This window comes from Parasteatoda tepidariorum, chromosome 8 (genome assembly GCF_982258835.1).
Source record: "Parasteatoda tepidariorum strain Cologne lab strain chromosome 8, Ptep-v5.0, whole genome shotgun sequence".
Lineage (NCBI taxonomy): Eukaryota > Metazoa > Arthropoda > Arachnida > Araneae > Theridiidae > Parasteatoda > Parasteatoda tepidariorum.
Genome location: NC_141762.1, coordinates 107,452,973 through 107,475,559, shown reverse-complemented (window position 1 = coordinate 107,475,559; position 22,587 = coordinate 107,452,973). Strand labels below are relative to the sequence as shown.

At 26.3% G+C, this 22,587-nt stretch overlaps 1 protein-coding gene across 5 annotated transcripts in view; it reads right to left on the bottom strand.

Annotated features, from left to right (window-relative positions):
- Nucleotides 1–304: 304 nt before the first annotated feature.
- Nucleotides 305–22,587, bottom strand: part of LOC147806657 (transcription-associated protein 1-like) — a 59,776-nt gene continuing 37,493 nt past the window's right edge. For 3 of the 5 annotated variants that reach the window (XM_087149241.1, XM_087149242.1, XM_087149244.1), the window contains 7 exons: nucleotides 22,446–22,524; nucleotides 19,202–19,406; nucleotides 18,514–18,596; nucleotides 17,207–17,436; nucleotides 14,375–14,516; nucleotides 6,242–6,393; nucleotides 306–1,123 (listed from right to left, as the gene is read on the bottom strand). In XM_087149241.1, the coding sequence (XP_087005367.1) occupies nucleotides 19,349–19,406; nucleotides 22,446–22,524 (137 nt within the window). In that variant the 3' untranslated portion in view covers nucleotides 306–1,123; nucleotides 6,242–6,393; nucleotides 14,375–14,516; ... (1 more) ...; nucleotides 18,514–18,596; nucleotides 19,202–19,348. Of the gene's footprint in view, nucleotides 1,124–6,241; nucleotides 6,394–14,374; nucleotides 14,517–17,206; nucleotides 17,437–18,513; nucleotides 18,597–19,201; nucleotides 19,407–22,445; nucleotides 22,525–22,587 lie in introns of all 5 variants that reach the window. The other 2 variants (XM_087149243.1, XM_087149240.1) reach the window with 1 other exon arrangement.

Sequence of the window (22,587 nt, the reverse complement as noted above, 5' to 3'; positions counted from 1 at the left end):
CATGACATTTCATGGCAAATTTTGTTCAATACTTACTAAAATTCATGACTTTCCATGATTTTTCATGACTTTCCAGGTGCGCGGATACCCTGTTTTTACCAATTAAATTTAAATTTCAAATTTCTTAAATTTTCAACCCAAGTGGAATAAACCCCTTTTCAAAAAGAAATATCAAATATCTAAACAGTTTAAAATAGCAATCTAGTTTAAATATTAATATTAATTTTAGAGCTTTTTAATGTCATTCTCAAATAAGTGAAGAAAAAAAAAATTATGAATTTCTTAAAAAATTAAAATAAGTGATATTTTTAATATATTTTATATAAAAAAATCTAAGTTATGTTTGCAATATTTTATGTAAAATTGTATTTTATATTACTTAAAAGAACATAACCAATTTATCAATACCATTAAATGAACTAATCACATATTAAACATAGTTACTACTAAAATCATATATTGAATTCACAATTACAAATAGCATAATAATTTTCATTATCAAATAATTTAAGTATGAATACCCAAAACTCTTATCAGAAAAGATGGAAAAAAATTAGCAAAAGATGATAAAATAAGATTTTTTACATTATTTGAAAACCGATAATAAATAGAGAAAATAAGGTTGAAATTTGGAAAAAAAATAGTTTTACAGGGGTTTTATTGCTTCAGAGAATATCGTAGTAATGAGAGCAGCATGACATTCATTCGCATGCAAGTTTGTCGGAACTACGAAATATTATCGTAATAAGGGAATTATTGTTGTATGGGATATCGTAGTAGCAAGAGTTCACTGTAATTTAAATAATACAGTTAATTTTGAGTAGCAGTTTATTGCTACTCAATAATTATGTAATGCTTAACTTTTACAAAGTCTAACTATGGAACAAAAAAAGCTTGAGATAGTTTTTATGATTCTAAATCTAACCAACCACAGTTTTTAATGTCAAATTTTACCAGCCAAAAAATTCCAAATTCTGAAGATACACAATTCATATTTATTATTATTCATTTTAAGAAGCAAATATTTCCCACCTGTTTTATTAAAACACAAGCATTTCAATGTTCAGTTCATAGAGATAAAGAAAACCTTCTAAAGATGCTCACATACGGATCATTTCATATCCTGAAATAATTCAATGAAGTTAAACATTGCAATATGTAATAGAAAACTGAAGAATCACAATACTTATTTTAAATTTTCAAACTTTTATTACTTTATTAAGCAAAAAATGTTAAAATAAATGTTGAGTACAAAATGTTAAATAGCAACAAAAAAAAGCTTTATTTTTTAAAACACTTGATTTCCAAAAAGGAGTTTTATGTAAGAAGAAAAAAAATTTACATAAAATTAAAATTTGTAGATATCTATTTTACTCCCAGAGGAGAGACTCAAAGCTTTAACAAATTTGTTTTTTTAATGATTATTTCATGGCAGTAAGTTTTAAAAAATAAAATAGCAAGAAATTTGTATATTTCTCATTTTTCAAGCACTTACTTTCGGTGACATAAGTGATTTGAAGATATCATCAAATATTAGTTTTTTACCCATCAGCATAGCTGATGATAGGAAACCAACACAGATAGGAAAAAATCCAGCAGATTTTACGAAATAATATAAATTTCATAATAATTGTTGCATAATGTACTAAATATTTCACACATAAGGAATTTTAGGGATTTTTATAGTAATAAAAATAGAAAAAATTTAATATTTTCCAGTTATGATTGACATTAAATATACTTAAAATACTATGCATTATGTTCACTCATAACTTTGAATACTAAAAGGCATTTAATTCATCAGAGATAGCTAAAAGAGTTTTTTTTCATTAATTTAAAATGGAGTCCTGAATAAAAATAAACTGAACGATTTTAGAACAAAAAAAAAGTTTTAAACTGATATCTCTAAATGAGGCCTACTTCATTATGCATTATGTACTTGTTTAAATAATTAAAGAAGCATTAATCTATTTCAATGGAGATTTTTTTAAGAAACTTACACAATTTTAGGGAATTTTTTAAAATGTACAGAAACTAGGAGAATTTTTATTAAACCAGTAGACCAGGAGAAACTTGGAAAAATCCAGTAGAGTTGGCAGCTACGTATCAGTGTTTCTTTTCACTTGAGACTCTTTTAAAAAAAAAAAAAACACTTTAGTGTTTTGAAAATAAAAACTCAGTGCACCCTAATATACAATCAGTATTTGATCAGGGTGCATAGTCAAATCTTTCAACAAAAAATAAGTATCTTTCAAGTACTTTTTATGCACTCAGAAATATTTTTCAGCACTATATACATTAACAAAATACAAAATAATTTTTAGAAACTTTACATGATTATGATAAAATAACTAGTTTATGACAAAGAACTCTTTTCTTGATAAAATTAGCCATTATAAAATGATTGAGAGATTTTTCGGTTCAAAATGAGAGGGTGGAAAATGAAGCCTGAAATTGATGATATTTTGCAAAATGTAGCAGAGGTGTACATGAGAGTCTCATCTCGTACATAAGAGTTGTACATGAGTACCTGTATAACTTGAAACCTCTTAATCTCAAATTTTTTGCCTTTCCCGTGAGATTCGAGATAAACAGGTTCGACTGTAATTCCAATTCACTAGTATACAAGACATGTTAACTCGATTCTATGTAGGGGTACCTTTTCATAGATGAAGGTTGATATTGTGGTTAACTACTATCTCCACAATGTATACTAATTGAAGTAAAATAATAAGCTATGCACTGAAGGACAAAATTATGGAGAAATGTTAATAATTCGTTTAAGAGAGGGTAAAAGGGCTTCCATAGCTTCCAAAAATTTAACAGGATCACTGATGGGTTTTAAATGAAATATCAATCTTCTCAAATTAATCTTATGACAGATCGTTATTATGCCTTTAATTCAGAGACAAGGATTATGTTTTGAGAAATAAGAAATAATGAACTGCAAAGATCAATTTAGAATAATTTATTTTTTTGATGTTTTCTAATCTAAATTTATTTACTTTTCATTTGATATGTAACTTGTCTTATTTCGACAGTAATAAATTAGCAAATTTTTTTTAACCATTTGAGTTAGTAATATTGAGTTCTTTACTTATAATATTGTTTGTAAATAATATTAAGCAATATTAATATGTTTTAAATAATTAAGCAATATTAATAGAACTTTTAAAAGGTCTCTTTTACATATGAGAAAAGACGAGGTTCTAAAGTGATGAGGAAAGTATACCCGTCTAACAATCCTATTGGAGATAGCACAGGCTGTGTTTTCGTAGTAGTTTTGTCGTAGGTTGTGTTTTCGCAATGGAACATAATCAATGAGCAGTTCTTTATGAGGTTAAATAATATTCGTGATGCTTGTATTTCTAACTTCTGCAATTACTTTCCATGAATGCATAGCCTACAAATATTCAAACTGAATTAACTCACATAAATATGTATAGAAATTTAAACAAAACAGTTTAGAGGCCATCAATGTTACCCAGATAATAAAAGCTAAGAATATATTTGAAATAAAAATTACAAGTTACAATCTATCAATAATCTCACACAGTTTCTCAATGTCCTCAGTTAAAATTTCACAAACTATTGTAAAACTTTATTTTTTTTATTTCAGTAGTCCCCAAAAATAAAATAAAAAACGAGAATGTATTTCACAATTAAAAAAATCAATTAATTTTATTAAGAAAAAAACTTACATATTTCTATGATTTTCTTTCTTCATAAATGCAATAGTTAACTTTTTAATTTCATGCAACTAAAATAAATATAATTCAATTTTGTCCCAACTGTGTACAAAAAACAATTTAATAGGTTTACTTTGATTTTTAACAAACTTCCTGGAATTAAATTTCCAGCCTGCTTAATTAAATGTTAACATTAGATATTTTGAGATTAGTACAATTGGCTTGAATTTTGGCTTTGTCCATTATTAATGGATCTCCTTCTGTACTCCAAACCAACAATTAAATATGCACTTCTTAACTGGCATTTAATCAGACAGGTCATAGTGAGTTTATCTCCCATGGCTTATTCTTATTTATATCATTATTCAAAATAGATTATTTTTTCCTAAAATGTTAAATGTAAACTAGGCAACAATAGCTCTGCATTATTATTTTATGAAATAAAAGTTTCGTACAGTCATCCTGCTTCTGTTTTTAATCACTTATGATTTATTTTATTTTCAACATATATCGTCTATAATTATTATCGAAGCAACATCACCTATCCCAACTGGAATTGTAAGGTTTAAGTATACTTTTTTACTAAGTTTGCTTTCAGTTAAAAATCAACTAACAATTAAATTGTTTAATTGTAAGTAAACAATTAAATTGTTTACTTACATCAACTTCAAAATAATTGCCACATGCAGAATTTGATCAGTTGCGTGATCATCCAGCTAAGCTAAGAATGAGTAGTATCAAATTCCAAGATTAAAGTCAATTTTTTTCAGTAAATAAGACAAGTTTAAAAATTATGAATATGTTCCATGACATCTGTATTTCAAGTGTGAATACAGATTTCAATGAAATTCGCTTATAATTGGATATTCAACGGAAATTGAAAAGCAATGACTACAACAATTATCTACAGCTTGTGAGGCAATAGTAATTGTTCTGTAATTAAACCAGGTATGAGATAATTACCACTCACATGCCAGTCTGAAAATATTTTTTTTAAGACTTGACAAAAATTAAAACTTGAAATAATTGAGCTACAAGTTACCAATTAATAACAGCATCAAACAGCTTCTCTATATTCAGAAATTAAAATTTCCTGTATTCTTGATAAAGCCTCCAAACATAATAAATACTAAGATTATATTTTCTAATCAAAAATCATACATAAAAGGATTTTCCTCAATTAAACCAGGTAAAGGGAAATTACCACTCACAAGCTAGCTCTTTCCTGTCTGAAAAAACTTTTTACGACTTGCCACAAATAAAAAATATATTTACATAATATTTACAATAATTATATCCTTACCAAATTATTGTCTGAGTCCCAAAAATATAATGCCAAACATCCAGAAAATTAGAGATAATATATGACTGCAAAATCTTATCTTTTACGAATAATCATGCATTTTCATCCATGAACCTTATGAAGAATTTTATTAAAAATGGAGGCAAAGGGATAAACATTTAGCATTACTTTTTGAAATTTGAACAATGCAGTTCAAAAATTTTTTAAAAATAACTTATGAAATCACAATTGCAGTTTAATGCAACACATTGCTATTTTTGCTATAATATTTTTAAGCTTTTTGAAATTTTAAATTATTATCTTCCAATTTTCAAAGAATTTTGCTTAACACTGTGTAAAGATAAACTAAACTATTTTATGATAAACTAAATTTATTTACAGGGTGCGCAGCCAAATTATTCAAGAAAAAATAAGCACTTTTCAAGTACTCAAAAAATATTTTTAAGCACTTTAAAAAAATATCATAGTTAGGCAGGGTTGGAAAAATTTTTGACAATTGACAGTTTTATCTTATTAAAAAAAAAAAAAAAAATTTTGGCATTGTTTTTGACAATTGTCAAAAATCATGAAATTTTCAATCATGCAAAACGAATGGCGTTCTCATACGCTACGGACTGACAATATGCCGAAATAGGTTGGGGTTGAATTATTTATAAAAACGTTGAATAGAACAATGTGTACTGTGTCTTTTATGCATAATTTGAAGCGAAAACTAGCATAGTAAAGGAAAAAACTCATTTTGAAAAAGGGAAAATTAAGCACTTTTTAAAAACACCCAAAGAAAAAAGCACCTTTAATGACTTTTAAAAAACGAAAAAAAAAAAGCACCTTTAAGCACTTTTTAAAAACGCTACGCAACCTGATTTATGTTTTTAATGTTAAAAATTTCCGGTATTATGAACATTTTAGGGAAAAACAATTATGGTCCCTAAAATTTAAGTTGTAATTTTCTGTACTCACTTAAGCTTGGTTAAATTAAAAAATTAAGTTTCTGTATTCAGGGTTGTCTGTCTCCTAACAACCCTGATGACAAATTTCTTTGAAGTCTTGAATTTTTTCAACTTGTTCTTTGAGTGATAAAAAATTATTCTTTTTTTATAAATAGTATTATACCATATAAATTTATAAGGAAATCATTCACGTTAATTTATATATTTGTTCATAATATTTAATTTTTTACATAATTAAAACTAAAGAAATAAATCTGTTTGTTATTAAAGTTATTGAAAAAGACATTAAAAATACTTACTCTGATCTTTAACACATGTATTTGGTTGAGTCGGCTGTCATACAAGTTCTTGAACAACTTCAATTATAGCTTTGTTTTGAGCTGCAACCATGTCTGCATCATCAGCAGGAAAATGTTAACAGTAAGTAGTGAGCATCGTTTGTAAATAATTTCTAAACAAATAAAAATGTAGAAAAAATTAATGAAGTAATACCATTTCGTTTTTCTTTAAATTGTTTGTAAATAAGTAAGGAAAAAAAAAGGATTTTCATGAGAACTAATAAAAAAGCATATAACATGTAGTATTTTTGACATATTGGTTAACTTTTTCAACCTATCAATGAAAAATAGGAAATATTGTTGTGTCATGATATCCACTGATTAAAGCAGTTGTCATTTTTTTTAGCTAATGCAAAGTCTTATATTTTGAAAAGCCTCGGATTGATACTTGACAGGGTTCCCACTCAATCTTTTAAAAAAAAATTCAAGGACCTAAAATCAAATTTTTCAAGGACTTATTCGATATTATTGTTATACGCTAAAGTACATGTCAACCAGATTTTACAATTACGTAGAAGCAGAAATTGTATATTTTTAAATCATAATGCTTATTTGACAACAACAAAAAATTATTTATTAAATTTATCAGCTAATAATACAAATGGTTGATAGCTACATTGCTGTTTCAAATTACTTTAAAAAATTCCAATTGACCAAAAAAAAAAAAAAAAAAAAAAAAAACTCCAATTGACACAGGATATTAGCCAACATTTAAAGCCAGCATCAGTGAAACTTTTCATGACAAATGAATTAGAATTAATGAAACTGAATGAATGAGTAATGCATATTACATTAAACAAGCATAGTAAATAATTGATGAAGTTTGTGTAATTGCACGGTTTTTAAAATATAAATACTTTTTTTAATATGTTAGATCAAATTTTAGGTTACAGGAAATGTATATAATTAGATAAATTATCAAAATATATCTATTTAACATATCTGTTTCAATTTTAATATCAAATTTTCTATGTCCTTACTTAAGTAATCAGTAATGTATTTTGAACATAATAAAATCTATTGTAGAACAATATTTTACAGATAACTAAGACTTACCAAGCTTTATTTTCTTTAAAATATATATTCATAAAATGTAAATTTTGTGAATATGCCTAATTTTCACAAATTGCAATTTGTGATTCGAAAGGTGCTTAATATAGGACAGATATGTGTGATTCTAAAATCATTTTGATGAGAATTGTGGGTGGTAATTCTTAAATCTCTCTTTTGTGAATCGCAATGCGTGATTTGTAAACTACTAGAATAAGAATCGTGAGGCATGATTGATAAATAACTTTAATGTGAATCATGATGTGATTTATAAAATACCTTAATACAAATCCTGATGAGTAATTTGCAAATCACTTTAAAGTAATATTCGATATGTGATTCATTAATCACTTTTAGTTAAACCACAATTCGTAGAACATTTTATGTGAATTTCTGATCCATAAATCAAGAATCAGTTTAATGTGAATCACGATGTTTATTCATAATCAATGAAACCTGTAGGACTAAACTTTATTTATTAGCAGTAAAAACTGAATGTAAAAATTTGATTGTAAATGATACAAAATTAATTATCCTTCTTACATAAATTAAAAGAACAAATAGGACAACAATATTAACCTGTCGTAATAATGAAATCAACACACATTAAACATGTTTCTAAATCAATTAAACCCTATATATCATTCGCAAAACTATGACTAAAAAACCGAAAATTTGCTAGAAATTTCAGCTTTTAAAACATCAGAGATATGAACAACAATCTGGTCTGAAAAATCTAGGACAGAAAAGTTTTGCATCTTCTTTAACCTCTTTTCACTTCAAGCATTAAAAATTGCATGATTAGAATTTCTATAATTTTCCTTTGAATTTATATTCTTTTTTCATTACTTTTTTGTAAGAAAAATTAGTAGTATTTTAATTTCTAAAAAATCAAGTACTTTTCAAATACCCTATGGCAGAATTCAAGGACTTTCTGGGACGCTGATTTTTTTCAACCAAATTCAAGGACTTTCAAGGTTCTTCAAGTACCGTGCGAACCCTGATTAAACAGTTTATTTTTAACTTAAAAAAGTAAAAGCATTATATTAAAAAAATATTCACAATTTCTTTTGCTTTCAAGTTTATTTAACTCAAGGCAATACATAGATATGAAAAAGAGAAATATTTGGCTGTTCTTGTAATCATTGTTTTAGAATGAAAAATTTGAAAAACTAGGTTGAAAGTACAATTTAAAAACATGTAAGCTTGATGTGAGTATGCTGCACAGAAGTCAAAGTAAAAATAACATTATGATAATTCATGCTCAAGTTAAAAAATAATGTAACAATGGTATAAACTATACTAATATTAATGGTATAAACTATACTAATATTCATAGAAAACTATACATAAACTCATATCTTATTTCAGGGCAGGAAGGGAACGAGCAATTATATCGACATCATCAGTATATGCAAGTAGTTGTACTGATCTAGTAAAAATGTGACCACTGGTATTGATGTTTGAATCACGAACTACTCTGTCAAGCGCAACAATAAAAAAAAGATAGATGTCCCTGTAAACGTGTCACGATTTTCTGACAGAGACCCCAGAAATTTAATCTTACACTTTGTATCTTTCAATGTAAGTCTCATCAATTTAATGAGTTTTGAAGGTATTTTAAAAGTATTCAATGTTTCAAAAAGATAGTTTCTATTGATACTATCAAAAGCAGCCTTGAAATCAATAAAAGGTGTATCAATGTTAAATTCCATTGATTTCTTTAAAATCTGAAGGAGACAAAATATCTGATCTTTAGTTGATTTTCCAGCACGGAATACACATTGATATTTTCATATTTGTGAGTAAATAAATGGTAACAGCCTAAGATATAAGATTCTAGATAGAATTTTATAAGTTATACAAAGAAGACTAATGCCACGATAGTTGGCACAGGTCATAGGATCTCATTTCTTGTGAATTGGGCACAAAATGCTGATATTCCAATTAGTTGGCATAATCTCAGAGAGCCAGATGCCAGTAATAAGTTCAAATAAATTAATCAATAATGTATGTTCAAAATTTTTTAGTAGTTCTGCTGAATGTCCCGCAGCTTTCTTATTCTTTAAGTTTTTAATTGCAGCCCTGATCTTCTTAATTGTTGGAGCCTCAACTTCTATGTCATTTGGGAATTCAGGTGCAATTATTTCAACATCCTCATAATTTTCATTTAGAACTTCTTTAAAATGTTAATGCCATCGTTTTAAAATGTCTTGTTTATCAGTAATAATTTCACCAAATTTGTTTTTGTATAGACTAGAGGTCTGTTTAAAGTCCAATCGACTGCGGTTAATTTTCCGATAGAATGCTCTGCATTCATTAATGGATTTCAGATGTTCAACATCTTTCAACAATTGTTCATCAAAGACCCTTTTCTTCTGCCTAAAGAGTTTCTTCACCTCTTTTCTGCATCTATGGTACTCCTCTGCACTATTTCTTGTGTGTGTTTGTATCATATGTTTATATACAACATTCTTTTTATCATTAGCAATAGCACAATCAATATCATACCAATCCTTAACCTGTTTCTTAGTTACTTTACCAATCAGAGTATTGGGAGCCTTACAGATACTATCTTTTATACTTTTCCATTTATTTTCCACAGTACCGCCACAATTCTTTAAATTCAACTGTTTCTTTACTTTTTCGCAATATTCAAGTGTTATCCTTTCATTTCTAAGTTTATCACAGTCATATTCTCTCCCTTAAGCTTTTTTGCATTTAATAATCTTGATCTAACTTCGGCAATAACCAAGAAATGATCTGAATCCACATTAGCCCCACGATAAGTTCTCACGTCCATCAAGTCTGAGTAATGCCTTGCGACAATTAGTACATGATTAATATGTTACATGATTAATTAGTACATAATTAGCATAAGTGCCACATGGGGCATGCCAGGTAGCTTTATGAATATTTTTATGCTGAAAGGATGTACTTCCTATAATCATATTATGTGAAGCAGCAAAATCAATTAATTTGTGTCCATTATCATTGGTTGTATCATGTAGGCTAAATCCACCAGTTACAAACTTAAATTCCCTTTCTCTACCTACTTTAGCGTTTAGATCTCCCAAAATAATTTTTACATCATATTTTGGACAACTGTAGTAAATTTTGTCTAAATTTTCATAGAATATTTCCTTTTCTTCCTCTGTTTTATCTTCAGTTGGTGCATAAGAACAGACAATACTGAAATTAAAGAACTTTCCCTTAATTCTGAGCTTACACAGTCTCGGAGAGATTGCCGCAAAATCCAAAATCAAGTGCCGTATTATTTTGCTTACGATAAAGCCAGTGCCCTCAATATGTGTTTTGGGGTGACAACTGTAAAGATGAAGACATTATTAATAGTAATAGAATATATTAATAGTAATCTTTTATTTTCCGGATTTTTTAAAAATATTTTGTTCTTTTCTCCCCCCAGGTTTTGTTATTTTTATTTTTATTATTATTTTTCTTTTTTTTCATTGTTCTGTAATTTTTCCCTTGTTTTCTCTACATTTTGAACTTATTTTATAAGTTCTATTTACTCGCAGCTTATGCACAATAAATGAAACTTATTGTTTTTCTTAATATTCATTGTGTTTTTTTTTTGTTTTTATTTATTATGCTATATATATATATATATATATATATATATATATATATATATATATATATATATATATATATATATATAAATAAATAAATACAAGAAAACACTGAGAAAGTTAAGAAAAACAATAAGTAACATTTATTGCGCTTAAGCTGCAAGTAAACAGCACTCATTAGATAAGTTCAAAATGAAGAATAAAACAAAGAAAAATTATAGACAAATGAAAAAAAGGGGGTGGGAAATAATAAGTAAAAAAAAACAACAAGCAATATTTTATTTAAAAAAAAAAAAAAAAAAAGAAAAAAAAAAAAAGTGAAATGTTAATTAAAAAACCGGAAAAAAAGCCGGAAAAAAAAAGATATAATCTTTTCTTCAGCCCACACGATTATATCCGCAAAACAGAGTGCTTTCTGATATTGTATCAATAAAGCCAAAGCAAAATATATTAATACAATAGTGTGAGGAGCACTCAAAAATTTTTTTTTTTTTTTTTTTTTTTTTTTTTATAAAATAACTACATAAAAATAGATCATAAAAAGTAAATATAACATGTAAAAACAGATAATAAAATAAAATAAAAAGAAATAATAAAATAAAAATAAAAAACATTAAAAAGGGGGGACTATAAAGCGAGTAGCAAAATCATAACAACTTACATGGACAGTTATTTTTCAAGAATGATTTAGAAATGTTTTCGCAGAAAGATTGCCAGATTACAAAATATGAAAACAAAAGATGAAAACAAAAGCGCAAACTGAGTGTAACAAAAGGGTTCTAAAGTGTCGTTCTTACTGCACTGCTGAAGTGATTTGTTATGCTGAGTTTTGATTTGTTAGTTACCAAGGATGGGCCCGAAATGGATGTGCACAAGGTAATATTATACTGGATAATTTTAAAAATTGATCATAAATAGTTTTAGAAGATAGATGTTTATTTAAGAAAAAATATAAAATAGAAAAGAGAAACATAAATTGCCTGCTTTGCAAATAATTTTAGCCGCGGATTTGCACGATATGGATATAGAAAAATTATTTAAATTATCAAAGAAAAAAATTTTTTTTAATAGATAATTTTCAACACGGATTTGCCCGAAATGGATTTGCACATGGAAAAATTAACAAAGAAAAAATTTTAGCAGATAATTTTAACCACGGATTTGCCCGAAATGGATTTGCACATGGAATTGTATAAATTAATAAAGAAATTTTTAGCAAACAATTTATCCACGGATTTGCCCGAAATGGATTTGCACATGGAAAAACTGTATAGATTAACAAGGGAAATTATTTAGCAAAGGAATTTTTAGTAAATAATTATAACCACGGATTTGCCCGAAATGGATTTGCACATGGAAAGATTAACAAAGAAAAAATTTTAGTACATAATTATAGCCACGGATTTGCCCGAAATGGATTTGCACATGGAAAAATTACATAAATTAACAAAGAAATTATTTAGTAAATAATTTTGGCAATGAATTTTGGCCTGAAATGGATTTGCACATGGGAAAATCATAAAAATTAACAACAAAAAAAATTTTTTAGAAAATATATCCACCAAAATATACGATTAATTCAATGATTTTATATAAAATTTTATTACATTAGTTGGGTATCCATTGTTTTTTATCAGATTTTGAAAGAGTTTATCGATTTGTATTATGTATAAATAAATATTACTACATATTCTTTTAATTCTGTTCATTTCATTAAAAGTGGTATTTAAATAGATGCTCCTAGAAACATTAGAATTCCAAGTAACTAGTTTATTAATATTAAAATTAAAATCATTTCTTTTATCGTATAAATCAACAAAGCAGATATTTTCAACTTTCATAATACCCAAATCCAAAAAATTGAAATTAATATTATCATCATGATTACGAAGTAAGATTAATTCCTCAGGGTATATATCACTCAATAAAACAGTAAAATCTTGGAAATTAAAGATAATTAAGTAATCAATATATTGATGACTATTAATTGACTATGACTTATTAATTTATACAATTCCATGTGCAAATCCATTTCGGGCAAATCCGTGGTTAAAATTATCTGCTAAAATTTTTTCTTTGTTAATTTTTCCATGTGCAAATCCATTTCGGGCAAATCCGTGTTGAAAATTATCTATTAAAAAAAATTTTTTTCTTTGATAATTTAAATAATTTTTCTATATCCATATCGTGCAAATCCGCGGCTAAAATTATTTGCAAAGCAGGCAATTTATGTTTCTCTTTTCTATTTTATATTTTTTCTTAAATAAACATCTATCTTCTAAAACTATTTATGATCAATTTTTAAAATTATCCAGTATAATATTACCTTGTGCACATCCATTTCGGGCCCATCCTTGGTAACTAACAAATCAAAACTCAGCATAACAAATCACTTCAGCAGTGCAGTAAGAACGACACTTTAGAACCCTTTTGTTACACTCAGTTTGCGCTTTTGTTTTCATCTTTTGTTTTCATATTTTGTAATCTGGCAATCTTTCTGCGAAAACATTTCTAAATCATTCTTGAAAAATAACTGTCCATGTAAGTTGTTATGATTTTGCTACTCGCTTTATAGTCCCCCCTTTTTAATGTTTTTTATTTTTATTTTATTATTTCTTTTTATTTTATTTTATTATCTGTTTTTACATGTTATATTTACTTTTTATGATCTATTTTTATGTAGTTATTTTATAAAAAAAAAAAAAAAAAAAAAAAAATTTTTTTTGAGTGCTCCTCACACTATTGTATTAATATATTTTGCTTTGGCTTTATTGATACAATATCAGAAAGCACTCTGTTTTGCGGATATAATCGTGTGGGCTGAAGAAAAGATTATATCTTTTTTTTTCCGGCTTTTTTTCCGGTTTTTTAATTAACATTTCACTTTTTTTTTTTTTTTTTTTTAAATAAAATATTGCTTGTTGTTTTTTTTTACTTATTATTTCCCACCCCCTTTTTTTCATTTGTCTATAATTTTTCTTTGTTTTATTCTTCATTTTGAACTTATATATATATATATATATATATATATATATATATATATATATATATATATATATATATATATATATATATATATATATATATATATATATATATATATATATATATATATATATACTTTTTCTTTCACTGTTTTTTTAAAACAATTTTCTCTTCTTTTTATTTTACAGCTATTAAAAAAAAAATCAAATAAATAAATAAACAAACAAATAAAAAAAATAATCATATTTAGTTGAGCCGGCGAAATGAAAAAGTACCAAAAAAATATAATAATAATAACAATAATACAATAATAATAAAATAAAAATAAATAAAAGCACATAAGTAATAAGATAAGATTATAAGTAAGAATGAGGTTATTCTATGAGCAGAGCTATTGATGGTCTAAATTTTATGGGAAAAAATTAATTTAAAATAAGAGAAGCATTCAAATTGACACAATGCTTACGTCATTGGTCGCTGCTGAACAACTTGTCCAGGAGTAGGGACTGTTAATGCATAAATATCCAAAGATTGTAGAGCATACATCAATCTAATAAAAACTAGAGTTTCTTTATGTTGGTACTGCTTACTTGGATTAGTGTTTGAATCTGAAACAATTTAAATAAAGGAACAAAATTAAATGTATAATTTGATAGGGAACACATATTAAAAAAATAGTAATAGCAAAGTCAAATATTCAGGTAAAAATAGTATTTAATTTGTAAAAAAATAGCATAAAACACAAAAAATAATGCAGTTTTTTTTTTTTTTGAAATTTTTATAATGTTAAAAGAAGAAATAACTCAAATTTTATGAGAATAGCATGATAGTAGAAATACGAACAACATTCACTTTTTCTTTGAGAAGAATGTAACCTTAGAAACTCTTTTATAATTTTGAAAACTATATAATTTTTACCAGAAGAATATCTTACTATCAAATTTTATACTTACACCCTATGGTGACTGCAGAAGCATTGCAACATAGCACAAAAAAAGTTGCAAAAAGATTAATAAAGTATGCCACTAGTTATATGCTGCATTTTTTATGAGTTACAACAGCGAACAGCAAAGATAAAGGGGAAAAAAACTAATCAAAGTGATATTTTGATATAATCATAGAGACATGCAATTTTAATGGTATTAATGTAGAAAAAGGGATGATTCTGACCATATTTTTTTCAGTGTAATTAACAAAAATTAAAAAACTACTTTTTTAAAATAATTTGTTTAAATAGTTTTGATAAACTATGCTTTAATGCAATTCCAATAAAGCATGTACATTGAGGAATATGTAAAACAGTTTGAAATATCCCTTTAGTATTAAAATTAATATTATTTTTTTAAAGCATTAAAATAAGTCAAATATAGCCTAAAAATGTGAAGAAAATTACATGTAAAGGTTTATATTCATCAATGAGAATAATTTTGTTTCTTAAATATTGAAAATCAACTTGAAATTTAAAAAAAAATTATAAGAAATTAAGAAACAATTCTGTTAAACATAACATGCATTTCATGATAAACAGAATCATAAAATTAAAAAAAAAGCCATAAAAATCACCTGAAAAAAATATTTAACTTAAAAAAAAAAAATCTCTTTTTAAGCACTATTTCTGATTTTAAATTCACATCACACAGAATATAAGCTAACTTAAAATTTCCCCAAAAAATAATTTTTTGAAAATATATATAAAATAGAAAGTTTAACTATGACAATAAATTAAGATATAAATAAATTACTGCTTTTGAAACTGCCATGCAATTTGAAAGTTTAATATACATTTTATGTATTGATAATAAAATTAATAGGAAAATTAAGAAAAAAATTCATCAACACTTATCAAATAATTTATCAACACTTGTTTCAAAAAGTCAAATAATTCATAAAAATTTGTGATGTAATGCAAAATGTTAAATATCTTAATCTAAAATTATGCTCAACTTTAAAAAGAAGGCATCCAAGAAAAGTTACACTTGTATTTACTTTACTAAAATATTCTCTGAATATCAATTAATAAATAAATTTAACAGCTTAATAACTTCTGGACACAAGAAAAAAAATTTAAGTGAAACTAAAAAACATGAAAAGGCTATATGCCAAACACCTTTAAAGGTATATATGTCTATATACCTTAAAATGTGATACTTAAAAATAATTTATATCTATTTAATTTAAAAAAAAAAAAAACTATCTCTGAGTTTCTGATACACTTTAAGAACTGTACCAAAAACAGATAGGGAAACAAGTGGACTAAGCTAATATTTAGAAAAATTTATTGTTATTAGAAAAATTTATAGTTATTAGTATCACCACATTTTAAATTCTGTTTATTTTTACTATCTAAGAGATAAATAGGAATAAATAACATTCCAGGCAGTACCTTATTTGGGTCATTTTCACATAGGAAAAGAGTACTTCCTTTATTGTTAAATAAAGGATAATTATTTTGAACACAATTTCCCCATTTATTAAATAACTAAAAAATATTTTGGCATAATTTTTGGTTAATTTTATTTAATTGTAGCAAAAACTGACTTGCTACTGAAGGTAATTATATTCAACGGAACCTTAATTACCTTCACCTTAACTAATTTGATCATAATTATTTTTTCAATGAATAATAAAAAAGATATTCCAAAATATTGATTCAATATTTAAAATAAATTCAGAAATTACATTTATATAATTCTCTGATGTTTACATGAAATCCTTTTTCTGTCTGACAAAGACCTTTAACACTAGAAGACTGACCTTGAGTTCATTGATGGCTGTTATCATTTTTGTATTATAATTCATTTAAAACTCAATCCAGTGAGGGGATAAGCTACCGACCATGTCAACTGTCATCTATCTAAAGGTACCTCTAGATGAAATTGAGTTAGCATGTCATATATATTAGTGAATGATTGTAGTGGTAGCTATGCTACAATACTCCTCACCAGAATTTTATCTGTGATAGAAATCAATGAACCAATACCAATAGTTGATTCCTTGCTGTTTTGCCAGACTTCAGGAGAGTTGTATTAAAATCACGGTTGTTAGAGCGGTCGCTCTCGCCTTGAAATTAGCAGTCGAGTGTGTGTGGGTGCTGTTCTGTGTGATCAAGGCTGTGTAGCAACAGCGTGAGGAAAACAATGTCGCAGTCGCAAATATCAAGTCAATTGTTCTCGTAGCAGGGTTCAACTGTATTAATTATATGAAAATGCAATTCTGATTTTTTTTTTAAAAAAGTAAATGTAACAGTAATGATAAAAACCTTAAAATGCGTAAACACGACTGCTTTCTCAAATCTTACTTTTTCATCTCATCGGTCTAATAGACCACCTGAATGGAACTTCAGTCTTTACTTTAACTCCACCGAGGAGGACTCCAGGAGCAAAACTAAGTGGATTAACATGTAGTGTGGTGATATGCTGAGCTGCAGATACGTAAGGTGTTACATTTGAAAGGGAAGAACTTGAAGAGGCAACTATGGTAGAGTGTGAGGCAGGAATAGCCAAGGTTTGAGGTTTTAAAGGTTGAGAACTAAAATTAAGAAGAATATAACAAAATTAAAAATTTTAATGTTTTCAAAAATTTCAGGTATTAACTTCAAAAATTGTTCAATGTTTTTAGAATATTTTTATTTTAATAAATGTAACTTTAAACAAGTAGTAAATGAGTTTAAAATCCTATGACACAATATAGGACAAGTATTTACTAAATATCTAATTCATCAGAGTTAGAATTTTAAGTCTAGACCATTTTATTATAGCACAGCATATTTGTGCTTTGAAAATATGCAAAATACCCTAGGAGAGTTTTTAAGTAAAAACAGTACAGATATGTACTAACAGAGATAGTTTTCCCAATCACAAAACTTGATGAGAGAGGAGTAAAAGGAACAGTTTTTGAGAATCTTTAGTTTTAACTAACTAATAGTGACTATAAAAAAATTATTTTACCGAAGGTTAAGGTAATTGTAATGTATGAAAATTCTTTATGGGGAAAAATAATAAATGAAAATAGATATTTGTACACCACTTATTTTTTTAATCTTACTAAATAAATTCAAAAATTTGTCAAGAATTTAAAGATTGATATGTATAAAATTCATTTCTAGAACGAAAAAAAAAAAAGCTTGGTGAGTAGGTGTATAACATTGAAATTGTTTGTTATGTTTGCACTTTGTCTGTTGGCAATGATATAGATAGATATTTATTTGCATTAAAAAGTAAAAAAATAAAGTGGATGCCTTTTAGTAACATAAAAGTTTCATTCTTTGTGTTTCAATTATAAATATGTGTGACAAGAATGATTTCTAAAATGCATTTGCAGTTATCCGCACTGAACAGATACAAATTCTTTAAGACAATATTTATATAATATATATTAGACAATATATATTATATAGACAATATTAAAATTAGTATTCTTTAAGACAATTGAAAATATCCTTCAAGTTTTTTTTCCTACTCTAAATGATTAATACTAGTCAAAAGATGTTAAAAACAGTGGATATTATTATTTTCTTCAAGGAGTTATTACATTTTCAAGCTTTACTGTGAATACAAGCACTATAAGCAACTATATAAATTTAACAGAAGGTAAATGTATGCTTACGCTTTTTTCTGCAGAACAAGCAGTTGCAGCTTTGCAGTAGTTTTAAAACTAAAACTTCAAGCATCCTCATTAACAACTCACGGCTATAAATAAAGCATAAATTTTTTCCAAAATATAATAAACATCATAGATGACTTTTTACTGCTTCATACATATTATACCAGAGCTACTGTTGCTACAAATATTATTCTTATGGAAATTACTAATTTTCAAAAGAAAAAAAAAACATGGAAAATTTCTACAATAGACTTAATAGTTAGCAAAGAACAATTTTCATTGCCAGAACAACAAAACTAGTTATAATACCATGAATTATAAACTAGTTATAATACCATGGAATAATCTGAACTGAAATACACTTTAAGAATAGTTAAGGTATAAAAATGGTTGAAATTCGTAGCTAGAAGAATATAATGTGAAAAATACAATGCATTTCATGGTTGAAAGTATAAGGCTTTGATATGCTGCCAGATTCTCATGGTTATTGACATCATATTTTTATAGACATAAGAGGTGTAACAAAATAAATTTAACTGCACAAGCAACTCTCATTATTTTATTAAAATGCAACTATTATTCACACAATAAAAATTCTTCACAATTTAAAAGCATTATTGCCTTGCATTATAATAAATTTAATCAGTGGCCTAAAATTTATATTTTAATTAATAAGAAAAAAAGTACTTACATTGACATTTTCTTGATCAGATCATATTCTAATGCATTCAATTAAATTCAGAATAAGCTTGCAAGACATTGTTTGAATTGTAGTTACTAAAGATTCATCACGAACATTTCTTGAGAACACATTTACAGACTTAGCCAGAACCTTCAACTATAAATATTGTCTCATATGATGCACAAGATCAGCTAAAGTACTATAAGCAAAAGGCCTAAAAATGTACAAGATTCTAACATTAAAATAAGTAATACCACAGTCAGTAAAGGCAATTAAAGAGCTGTGAAATATAATACATTTGACAAGAAATTTTAATTTAGAATATATTTTCCAAGCCTCATAATGAATAAAAGAAAAACTCAAACAATTAAAAAAAAATCAAGATATTTTTTGGAACAGTATACAAGGTTAAACTAATTTTGAAAAATACAAAAGACAAAGTAAAAAGGTGTATTTTTCTCTACTAAAACAAAGTTCACTAAATGTTACTAAATGTTGGTTGTGAAAAATTCACATAAAGTTAGAGTAGAATCAATTAATGCATAGGCAAAATTACTATGATACTTAGATACTAAATACACTATTTTGCAAAAAGAAAGGAAAAACACTTACATTGCAATACAAAAATTACAATACTATAAACCTTTTCTCTTTCCAAGCAGTTTATTAGTATTTTAAACAAAATTAGATAATTCAAAGAGCAACTAAAATCTAAGTGCTATTATTAGCCCACAGACCACACAATAAAATATCTTTAATATATGTAGTTGATAGACAGTCTCTGAGTTGGAACTACTAAATTTTGAAATTTTAATAGCATTATCAATTTATATTAAAATAATAAATAAAATAAAAAATTTGAAAACCAAAATCCTTTTATTCTACAAACCAAATCTTTTAAAGTTCATGCTTGTAGAAAATAGGAGAATCAGAAAATACACAAAAAAAAATTGTGAATATTAGATCAAAAAGTTAAAAACAAGAACAAATTTTTTTTCATCCCGTCAATCTGGAATATTAGGATAACTGTGAACTCTTAAGGTTTTTCAGCACAAGAAACAGATGATGTTTTTGTGTCTCACTGAATTATCTCATTCAGTTTAAAACAATTTGATAGGAAAATAAAAAAGTTTGTACAAAGAAAATTATTTCAGATAACTTGCAATACAACATTTGAAGCAGAGGCTTAGAAGATTATAAAATTAGATGCCAAGTAAACATAATAGAACACTTAATTAAAAATAACATAATTGACAAATTAGCATTTAGCAATAAAACAATTCATTAAATATTGGCACTTTAAGTAAAGCAAAAACAGAATAAAAAAGACACATAATCTTTTTAATTAAACTTTTTTGTAATTTTTTTCATGCTGTTAGATTGTAGATATTTTTAGCATCTCTGTATATTATGATTTATCCATTTCAAACAGCAGTAAAATAAATAAAAAATAAACTGATTATACCTTAATTTTATCTAAATTTTTAACGAAACACCAATATGTTAGAATTAGAAACTTAGGAACCTATATTAAAATTAATTATCACCCTCTTGCTATTGAATTTCTAACTATATTATACAGTAGGGAACCGATTATCCGGAATGATCGGGACCATCGCTATTCCGGATAACTGATTTTTCCGGTTTTCTGAGTCGCTACGAAAAGCCGTTTTTTTATTGTTAAACCCAACTAAAAAAAAAAATAATATTTGGAAATAATCTTAAAAAGAGGAAAAAACGATGAAGTAATATACTAATGATTATTTCCAAAATGATAAGGTAAACATCTTTTAAAAAAGAAAGAAAAATCCTAAAATCTTATGAGGAAAAAAAGATTTTTTAAAGAAAATGATGGGAAAATTTATCGAATTTCGTTCCGGTTTTTTGGTTTTCCGGTTTACTGATTTCCGGATAATGGGTTTTGCACTGTATAATCTAATAGATTTTGGGCAACAAGGAAAATTGAATTTATCGACTTATATAATACAGGGTGCGTAGCCTAATCTTTCAACCAAAAATAAGCACCTTTTAAATATTTTTTAAGCACTCAAGAAATATTTTTTAGCACTATATACATTAACAAAATGCAAAATAATTTTCAAACAGTTTACATGATCATGATAAAATAACTAGTTTCAGACAAAGAACTCTTTTCCTGATTATATTAGCCACCATAAAAATATCGAGATATTTATTGATTCGATTTCAGAGGGTGAAAATTGAAAATATCTTGCAAAATGCAGCAGCGTTGCACATGCAAAGGCTATAATCTCACCTGACCAAGCTCAGTAGACGCACCTGTGGAATCCAAAGTATTTTATTGAACATGTAAAACGATTGGCGCTTTTAAACGCTATGGATCGAATGTAAGCCAAAATGGATTGCGGTCAAATGAATTGTTAAAAACGTTAGAACAATATGAAAACCACTTTTTTGCATAATATCGACATGGTAAAGAAAAAATTATCATTTTCGAAAAGGGAAAATTAAGCTCTTTTTAAAAACATCTCATGAAAAAAGCACCTTTAAGGGCTTTTAAAAACTAAAATCGAAAATAAGTACCTTTAAGTACTTTTTAAAAATGCTACGAACCACGTATTATTTGAATTTATTGATTCAACACGTTTGCCTAAAAGGCCTTCTGGTCAAATTTGAAATTATCATAATTACCATTTTAACCACAAATCTAAAAATAGCCAAAAAACTTGGACCTTTTTAATGCTTTGTAACAGCCTTGGTAAAAGTTTTACAGAATTTTGTAGAGTGAAGGATAATCAGTGATTGAGCTGGCACCCCCTTTTCCAAATTTTTTACAAAATTAGAAGGACCTTCAGTCATAACATATTAGTTGCTATCTATACTTACTAGATTTTTGGATGGACACCAGAATCAAACACACAGCCCCCCGCTTTCAGAAATATAACAACAACAAAAAAAGAAGATATTTACTTGTTAGTAAAAAATCTAAATTTGACATAAGGTATGATTTTTTTAAGTGATGCAATTCTTGTGAAACAGAAATGTTAATAAATAATCCTAAAAACTTCTCAGGCTTACATAAAGGAAGAAAAAGTGAACATATTGTATTAATATAATATATTACTAGTTTCACAATTAAAATCATAAAAATTGGTTTTAAGATTCGAGAAACTTTCAATTTCAATATAATTTTCTTATTCTACTCTTCCGAATGGTTAGAGAATGGAATGGTGTAAAGAATGCAATTTAATGCCACAAGAATCAAAACTATCACCTTAATGACTCATAAGATGTCCATCCAGTTCCAATTAATATATTTTCATCAAAAAGCTCTTCAAGGGATGGCACAAATTCTGAAAATAGAAAACTGTTAACTTTACTTGAAAATATGGTTAAAATAAATTTAAAAAAAAAAA